General features: G+C 49.5%; 1 protein-coding gene across 1 annotated transcript; it reads left to right on the forward strand.

The window, feature by feature from the left end:
* Positions 1-347: 347 nt before the first annotated feature.
* LOC127926112 (phospholipid phosphatase-related protein type 2-like) lies at positions 348-3,590 on the forward strand (the record flags this gene model as incomplete). Its single annotated transcript, XM_052511486.1, has 4 exons — positions 348-468; positions 730-980; positions 1,724-1,900; positions 3,465-3,590. Coding segments are annotated over 4 exons (675 nt in total), but the record flags the coding sequence as incomplete, so codon positions are not given.
* Between the last annotated feature and the right edge of the window lie 5,968 nt (positions 3,591-9,558).

Raw genomic sequence — 9,558 nt, forward strand, 5'->3', positions numbered from 1 at the left:
CCAGGGTCCTGCCCTGCTGTTTCCTCCACTGAACATCGATTATTCAGCAACCATAACAATGTAATGTGCAGTCGGCGGGTTTCTTCTCTAGAGGAACGTAACAGAATGGAATACTTCCAGTTGTTGTACTGTTAATACTGTATGACCATATAGGTTACTGTGGCTGGCTGAAACTAGACATAAATAATGCCATATACAAGAACTGAGTATACTGTGAACAAATACAGGATACCGTTCTTATGTCGTGGGTTTGGATTTGCTCGTAGCTGTTTCAGTGTTTTACACTAACCTCTCTGCCTTTCTCTCTGTCTGTCTGTCCATCCGTTCGTCTGTTCGTCTGTCTGTAGATTCTGATTGGAGAGGTGACAACGTTCTTTGTGAAAGCGGAGGGGGCTCAGGAGAAGACCATTGTGACGGCTGACTGCTGTTACTTCAACCCCCTCCTCCGCAGGATAGTACGCTTTCTGGGTGAGCCTCGGCTATAGGTCCCACTGTACATTAGACCATATTAAACCTGGTGTATATTGGTCCTAATATATTGGGCATTGCTGCCTCACTACTGTCATTCAGCATAGAATGAAGGGTTTTTATCTCTCTCTGCCCTCTCGTCTGTCTCTCTATTTCTCCCTTCTCCTCTCCCTCTCTTCCTATCCCTCTCTCTCTCCTCCCCCATCCTTTCCCCTCACCCTCCACCTCCTCCACCCCCGTTCTCCTCCTCCACCTCCTCAGGTGTCTACTCCTTTGGCCTCTTCGCCACCACCATCTTCGCCAACGCAGGCCAGGTGGTGACAGGAAACCAGACCCCTCACTTCCTGTCTGCCTGCCGCCCAAACTACACAGTCTTGGGCTGCCAGTCCCCCATGCAGTACATCACAGAGCGCCGCGCCTGCACTGGGAACCCCTACCTGGTTGCGTCTGCACGCAAGTCCTTCCCCTCCAAGGACGCGGCCCTCAGCATCTACTCTGCTGTCTACACGGTGGTAGGAACTAGGGGGAAGTTAGAGGGGAAGGAATAAAGAGTGACACCGGGAAGAATAGAGATATGTTTTCTGATATCAGTGTTTTGAAATGTGAATGTTTCTGTACATTTCTATGTGCTTAGTGGAGGTAGAGGGTATATCTAGAATGTATATCCCTGTGTGTGCTTCTGTGGAGGTACTGTATATTTAGACTTTATAACTCTGTGTGTGCTTCTGTGGTGGTGCTGCTGTATATCTAGACTCTATAGCTCTGTCTGCTTCTATGCAGGCACTGTATATTTAGACTTTATATCTCCGTTTGTGCTTCTGTGGAGGTACTGTATATCTAGAATGTATAGCTCTGTTTGTGCTTCTGTGGAGGTACTGTATATCTAGAATGTATAGCTCTGTGTGTGCTTCTGTGGAGGTACTGTATATCTAGAATGTATAGCTCTGTGTGTGCTTCTGTGGAGGTACTGTATATCTAGAATGTATAGCTCTGTGTGTGCTTCTGTGGAGGTACTGTATATCTAGAATGTATAGCTCTGTGTGTGCTTCTGTGGAGTTACTGTATATCTAGAATGTATAGCTCTGTGTGTGGTTCTGTGGAGGTACTGTATATCTAGAATGTATAGCTCTGTGTGTGCTTCTGTGGAGGTACTGTATATCTAGAACGCTCTGCTTGCATCTTAACCTCCACCTCTGTGTGTGTGTGTCTGCAGAGGAGCTTTTAAATTAATGATTCCTTTCTGTGTGTGTTTCAGATGTACGTGACGCTGGTGTTCCGTACAAAGGGCACCCGGCTGACCAAGCCCACCCTGTGTCTGACCCTCCTGTCCCTGGCTGTGCTGGTGGGGGTGGTGAGGGTCACGGAGTACAGGAACCATTGGGGTGACGTCCTGGCTGGATACCTGACCGGAGGGGCCATCGCTGCCTTCCTGGTGAGGGGACTGGGGAGTAGGGGGTAGGGAGGTGGTAGAAGTGGGTAACGTCCTGGTTGGATACCTGACCGGAGGGGCCATCGCTATCTTCCTGGTGAGAGGACTGGGGAGGTGGTAGAAGTGGGGGTAGGAGGTGGGTAACGTCCTGGCTGGATACCTGACCGGAGGGCCACGCTATCTTCCTGGTGAGGGGACTGGGGGAGTAGGGGGTGGGGAGGTGGTAGAAGATGGGGATGAGGCAACGTCGGCTGGATAGGATGACGGGGCAGCCCATCGCTATCTTCCGGTGAGGACTGGGAAGTAAAGGACGGGGACAGGGGTACCAGATGGGGACCAGACGGGGAGACGGGGTGGTGACGAGGGGGACGAGACAAATAGACGGGGCAGCGACGGGAGGGAAAGTGATATGAGACGCAGATAGGGAATAGAGGGTAGGGGAACTGGATGAGGGCTGGGGGAGATATGAGGGAAACTAAAATGGGGACTAAATGGGAGATGGAGGTGGTGATGAGGGGCAGTGATGAGGGCTAGTGGGGAGATGGGGCGGGGGTAGTGATGAGGGTGGGGTAGTGATGAGGGCTAGATGTGGAGATGTGGGATTTTTATTTTACCTTTATTTAACTAGGCAAGTCAGTTAGACAAATTCTTATTTTCAATGACGCCCTAGGAACAGTGGGTTAACTGCCTGTTCAGGGGGCAGAACGACAGATTTGTACCTTGTCAGCTCGGGATTTGAGCTTGCAACCTTCCGGTTACTAGTCCAGCGCTCACAACCACTAGGCTACCCTGCCGACCTGAGGGCTAGATGGGAGTAGGGAGTAGTGGTGGGATGAGGGCTAGATGGGGGTAGGGAGTAGTGGTGAGAGTAGAGGTGGGGTTGAGGGCTAGATGGGGTAGGAGTAGTGGTGGGGATGAGGGCTAGATGGGGGTAGGGGTAGTGGTGGGAGTAGATGTGGGGATTAGGCCTAGATGGGGGTAGGGGTAGTGGTGGGAATAGAGGTGGGGATGAAGCCTATGGGGATGGGGTAGTGGTGGGAGTAGAGGTGGGGTTGAGGCCTAGATGGGGCAGAGGGTAGGAGTGGGGGTGGTGGGGTTGAGGGCTAGATGGGGGTAGGGGTAGTGGTGGGAGTAGTGGTGGGGAGGAGGCCTAGATGGGGTAGGGGTAGTGGTGGAGCAGGTGGGGTTGAGGGCTAGATGGGGGTAGGAGTAGTGGTGGGGATGAGGGCTAGATGGGGGTAGGAGTGGTGGAGTAGTGGTGGGGATGAGGGCTAGATGGGGGTAGGGATGGGAGTAGTGGTGGGGATGAGGGCTAGATGGGGGTAGGGGTGGGGATGGGGACATTACCCATTCAGTTTCAAGTTAGGCTGCAATGTTTCAATTTACATCACTTTAAATAACTTGTCTTCAGCAGCACATTTTTACAGTCTCTCTCTTTCTCTCTCTTCTCTCTCTCTCCTACTCTCTTTCCTTCTCTCCCTACCCCGTCTCTCTCCATCTACCGCCCTCATTATCTCTCTGTGTCTCTCTTTCCATCCATCCTTTCAATCTCCACTCTCTCTACCAGGTGACATGTGTGATCAACAACTTCCAGCAGACGGCATCAGCCCTGCCCCCGCTGCCCCCCAGCGCCCTCAGCCCCCCACGGCATGCTACTGTCACACACCCCCTACCTCGCGTGGAGTCCACTTGAAAATTAAGTTGCCCTCAGGTAAGAGGCTACAGGAGGTCACAGGGGATAGTGTTCTCATAAAATGAGCCATCCTCCATCTCTTGTAAATATGAATGTGAATTCAATTAATTCATTTGTTCATATTCATTTCTTACAAGAAGAATTATTTTTATGGATCTCTTTAGTAGAGTCGACCGGTGTAATCGGAATGGGCGATTAATTAGGGCAGATATCAAGTTTTCATAACAATCGGGAAATCGGTATTTTGGGCGCCTATTTTGCAGATATTTTTTTACAGTGCCTGCCGAGTATTCGGCCCCTTGAACTTTGTGACCTTTGCCACATTCAGGCTTCAAACATAAAGATATAAAACTGTATTTTTTTGTGAAGAATCAACAACAAGTGGGACACATTCATGAAGTGGAACAACATTTATTGGATATTTCAAACTTTTTAACAAATCAAAAACTGAAAAATTGGGCGTGCAAAATTATTCAGCCCCTTTACTTTCAGTGCAGCAAACTCTCTCCAGAAGTTCAGTGAGGATCTCTGAATGATCCAATGTTGACTTAAATGACTAATGATGATAAATACAATCCACCTGTGTGTAATCAAGTCTCCGTATAAATGCACCTGCACTGTGATAGTCTCAGAGGTCCGTTAAAAGCGCAGAGAGCATCATGAAGAACAAGGAACACACCAGGCAGGTCCGAGATACTGTTGTGAAGAAGTTTAAAGCCGGATTTGGATACAAAAAGATTTCCCAAGCTTTAAACATCCCAAGGAGCACTGTGCAAGCGATAATATTGAAATGGAAGGAGTATCAGACCACTGCAAATCTACCAAGACCTGGCCGTCCCTCTAAACTTTCAGCTCATACAAGGAGAAGACTGATCAGAGATGCAGCCAAGAGGCCCATGATCACTCTGGATGAACTGCAGAGATCTACAGCTGAGGTGGGAGACTCTGTCCATAGGACAACAATCAGTCGTATATTGCACAAATCTGGCCTTTATGGAAGAGTGGCAAGAAGAAAGCCATTTCTTAAAGATATCCATAAAAAGTGTCGTTTAAAGTTTGCCACAAGCCACCTGGGAGACACACCAAACATGTGAAAGAAGGTGCTCTGGTCAGATGAAACCAAAATTGAACTTTTTGGCAACAATGCAAAACGTTATGTTTGGCGTAAAAGCAACACAGCTCATCACCCTGAACACACCATCCCCACTGTCAAACATGGTGGTGGCAGCATCATGGTTTGGGCCTGCTTTTCTTCAGCAGGGACAGGGAAGATGGTTAAAATTGATGGGAAGATGGATGGAGCCAAATACAGGACCATTCTGGAAGAAAACCTGATGGAGTCTGCAAAAGACCTGAGACTGGGACGGAGATTTGTCTTCCAACAAGACAATGATCCAAAACATAAAGCAAAATCTACAATGGAATGGTTCAAAAATAACACATCAGGTGTGTGCCAAGTCAAAGTCCAGACCTGAATCCAATCGAGTATCTGTGGAAAGAACTGAAAACTGCTGTTCACAAATGCTCTCCATCCAACCTCACTGAGCTCGAGCTGTTTTGCAAGGAGGAATGGGAAAAAATTCAGTCTCATTTACATTTACATTTAAGTCATTTAGCAGACGCTCTTATCCAGAGCGACTTACAAATTGGTGCATTCACCTTATGACATCCAGTGGAACAGCCACTTTACAATAGTGCATCTAAATCTTTTAAGGGGGGTGAGAAGGATTACTTTATCCTATCCTAGGTATTCCTTAAAGAGGTGGGGTTTCAGGTGTCTCCGGAAGGTGGTGATTGACTCCGCTGTCCTGGCGTCGTGAGGGAGTGTGTTCCACCATTGGGGAGCCAGAGCAGCGAACAGTTTTGACTGGGCTGAGCGGGAACTGTACTTCCTCAGTGGTAGGGAGGCGAGCAGGCCAGAGGTGGATGAACGCAGTGCCCTTGTTTGGGTGTAGGGCCTGATCAGAGCCTGGAGGTACTGAGGTGCCGTTCCCCTCACAGCTCCGTAGGCAAGCACCATGGTCTTGTAGCGGATGCGAGCTTCAACTGGAAGCCAGTGGAGAGAGCGGAGGAGCGGGGTGACGTGAGAGAACTTGGGAAGGTTGAACACCAGACGGGCTGCGGCGTTCTGGATGAGTTGTAGGGGTTTAATGGCACAGGCAGGGAGCCCAGCCAACAGCGAGTTGCAGTAATCCAGACGGGAGATGACAAGTGCCTGGATTAGGACCTGCGCCGCTTCCTGTGTGAGGCAGGGTCGTACTTCATGCGGATGTTGTAGAGCATGAACCTACAGGAACGGGCCACCGCCTTGATGTTAGTTGAGAACGACAGGGTGTTGTCCAGGATCACGCCAAGGTTCTTAGCGCTCTGGGAGGAGGACACAATGGAGTTGTCAACCGTGATGGCGAGATCATGGAACGGGCAGTCCTTCCCCGGGAGGAAGAGCAGCCCGTCTTGCCGAGGTTCAGCTTGAGGTGGTGATCCGTCATCCACACTGATATGTCTGCCAGACATGCAGAGATGCGATTCACCACCTGGTCATCAGAAGGAGGAAAGGAGAAGATTAATTGTGTGTCGTCTGCATAGCAATGATAGGAGAGACCATGTGAGGTTATGACAGAGCCAAGTGACTTGGTGTATAGCGAGAATAGGAGAGGGCCTAGAACAGAGCCCTGGGGGACACCAGTGGTGAGAGCGCGTGGTGAGGAGACAGATTCTCGCCACGCCACCTGGTAGGAGCGACCTGTCAGGTAGGACGCAATCCAAGCGTGGGCCGCGCCGGAGATGCCCAACTCGGAGAGGGTGGAGAGGAGGATCTGATGGTTCACAGTATCGAAGGCAGCCGATAGGTCTAGAAGGATGAGAGCAGAGGAGAGAGAGTTAGCTTTAGCGGTGCGGAGCGCCTCCGTGATACAGAGAAGAGCAGTCTCAGTTGAATGACTAGTCTTGAAACCTGACTGATTTGGATCAAGAAGGTCATTCTGAGAGAGATAGCGGGAGAGCTGGCCAAGGACGGCACGTTCAAGAGTTTTGGAGAGAAAAGAAAGAAGGGATACTGGTCTGTAGTTGTTGACATCGGAGGGATCGAGTGTAGGTTTTTTCAGAAGGGGTGCAACTCTCGCTCTCTTGAAGACGGAAGGGACGTAGCCAGCGGTCAGGGATGAGTTGATGAGCGAGGTGAGGTAAGGGAGAAGGTCTCCGGAAATGGTCTGGAGAAGAGAGGAGGGGATAGGGTCGAGCGGGCAGGTTGTTGGGCGGCCGGTCGTCACAAGACGCGAGATTTCATCTGGAGAGAGAGGGGAGAAAGAGGTCAGAGCACCGGGTAGGGCAGTGTGAGCAGAACCAGCGGTGTCGTTTGACTTAGCAAACGAGGATCGGATGTCGTCGACCTTCTTTTCAAAATGGTTGACGAAGTCATCTGCAGAGAGGGAGGAGAGGGGAGGAGGATTCAGGAGGGAGGAGAAGGTGGCAAAGAGCTTCCTAGGGTTAGAGGCAGATGCTTGGAATTTAGAGTGGTAGAAAGTGGCTTTAGCAGCAGAGACAGAGGAGGAAAATGTAGAGAGGAGGGAGCGAAAGGATGCCAGGTCCGCAGGGAGGCGAGTTTTCCTCCATTTCCGCTCGGCTGCCCGGAGCCCTGTTCTGTGAGCTCGCAATGAGTCGTCGAGCCACGGAGCGGGAGGGGAGGACCGAGCCGGCCTGGAAGATAGGGGACATAGAGAGTCAAAGGATGCAGAAAGGGAGGAGAGGAGGGTTGAGGAGGCAGAATCAGGAGATAGGTTGGAGAAGGTTTGAGCAGAGGGAAGAGATGATAGGATGGAAGAGGAGAGAGTAGCGGGGAGAGAGAGCGAAGGTTGGGACGGCGCGATACCATCCGAGTAGGGGCAGTGTGGGAAGTGTTGGATGAGAGCGAGAGGGAAAAGGATACAAGGTAGTGGTCGGAGACTTGAGGGGAGTTGCAATGAGGTTAGTGGAAGAACAGCATCTAGTAAAGATGAGGTCGAGCGTATTGCCTGCCTTGTGAGTAGGGGGAAGGTGAGAGGGTGAGGTCAAAAGAGGAAAGGAGTGGAAAGAAGGAGGCAGAGAGGAATGAGTCAAAGGTAGACGTGGGGAGGTTAAAGTCGCCCAGAACTGTGAGAGGTGAGCCGTCCTCAGGAAAGGAGCTTATCAAGACATCAAGCTCATTGATGAACTCTCCGAGGGGACCTGGAGGGCGATAAATGATAAGGATGTTAAGCTTGAAAGGGCTGGTAACTGTGACAGCATGAAATTCAAAGGAGGCGATAGACAGATGGGTAAGGGGAGAAAGAGAGAATGACCACTTGGGAGAGATGAGGATCCCGGTGCCACCACCCCGCTGACCAGAAGCTCTCGGGGTGTGCGAGAACACGTGGGCGGACGAAGAGAGAGCAGTAGGAGTAGCAGTGTTATCTGTGGTGATCCATGTTTCCGTCAGTGCCAAGAAGTCGAGGGACTGGAGGGAGGCATAGGCTGAGATGAACTCTGCCTTGTTGGCCGCAGATCGGCAGTTCCAGAGGCTACCGGAGACCTGGAACTCCACGTGGGTCGTGCGCGCTGGGACCACCAGATTAGGGTGGCCGCGGCCACGCGGTGTGGAGCGTTTGTATGGTCTGTGCAGAGAGGAGATAACAGGGATAGACAGACACATAGTTGACAGGCTACAGAAGAGGCTACGCTAATGCAAGGAGATTGGAATGACAAGTGGACTACACGTCTCGAATGTTCAGAAAGTTAAGCTTACGTAGCAAGAATCTTATTGACTAAAATGATTAAAATGATACAGTACTGCTGAAGTAGGCTAGCTGGCAGTGGCTGCGTTGTTGACTTTGTAGACTAGCTGGGCAGTGGTTGCTGGCGACACCACACTAATCAAGTCGCTCCGTTGAGTAAACAGTTTCTACAGTGCCGTTATTCTGGGCCAGCTAAGAAGCAAAGTTATAAAGATTACTACGCTAAGGCGTTAAAAGAACGGCAATAGCTGGCTAGCTAACTCAGAAAATCGCTCACTATCTTTGATACACAGACGGCTATGTAGCTAGCTACGATCAAACAAATCAAACCGTTGTGCTGTAATGAAATGAAATGAAAATGTGATACTACCTGTGGAGCGACAGAATGCGACCGGGTTGTTGAGTGGAAGTTCTATTCAGTAGACATTGGCGTGTTGGCTATGGCAATTATCTCCTACGTTAAAGGATGACAAATAGCTGGCTAGCTAACCTCGGTAAATTAAAGATAATCACTCTAAGACTATAAAGCTACACAATTATCACCCGGATACGAAGACAGCAAAGACAACTATGTAGCTAGCTAACACTACACTAATCAAGTCGTTCAGTTGAGTGTAATAGTTTCTACAGTGCTGCTATTCGGTAGACGGTGGACGTTTGCTAGCTGGCTAGCTGCTGGGCAGATAGCAGTGTAGACTATGTTAGGACGACAAATACGAAGTTGCAATAGAAGTGCTGACTGTTTCACTTTGTTGTCCTCTTTCTTTTCCTTTTTCTTCTGTCCTTCTTTTGTCCTTATTTTGTCTTCCTTTCTTCTGTTAACTAGATATTTTTGTCTCTCGATGTGCAAAACTGATAGAGACATACCCCAAGCGACTTACAGCTGTAATCGCAGCAAGAGTGGCGCTACAAAGTATTAACTTAAGGGGCTGAAAATTTTGCACGCCCAATTTTCAGTTTTTGATTTGTAAAAGTTTGAAATATCCAATAAATGTTGTTCCACTTCATGATTGTGTCCCACTTGTTGTTGAGTCTTCACAAAAAATACAGTTTTATATCTTTATGTTTGAAGCCTGAAATGTGGCAAAAGGTCGCAAAGTTCAAGGGGCCGAATACTTTCGCAAGGCACTGTATATATATATTTTTATACCTTTATTTGACTAGGCAAGTCAGTTAGGAACACATTCTTATTTTCAATGACGGCCTAGGAATGCTGGGTT

Source organism: Oncorhynchus keta, unplaced genomic scaffold (assembly GCF_023373465.1).
Source record: "Oncorhynchus keta strain PuntledgeMale-10-30-2019 unplaced genomic scaffold, Oket_V2 Un_contig_6832_pilon_pilon, whole genome shotgun sequence".
NCBI classification, from domain to species: domain Eukaryota; kingdom Metazoa; phylum Chordata; class Actinopteri; order Salmoniformes; family Salmonidae; genus Oncorhynchus; species Oncorhynchus keta.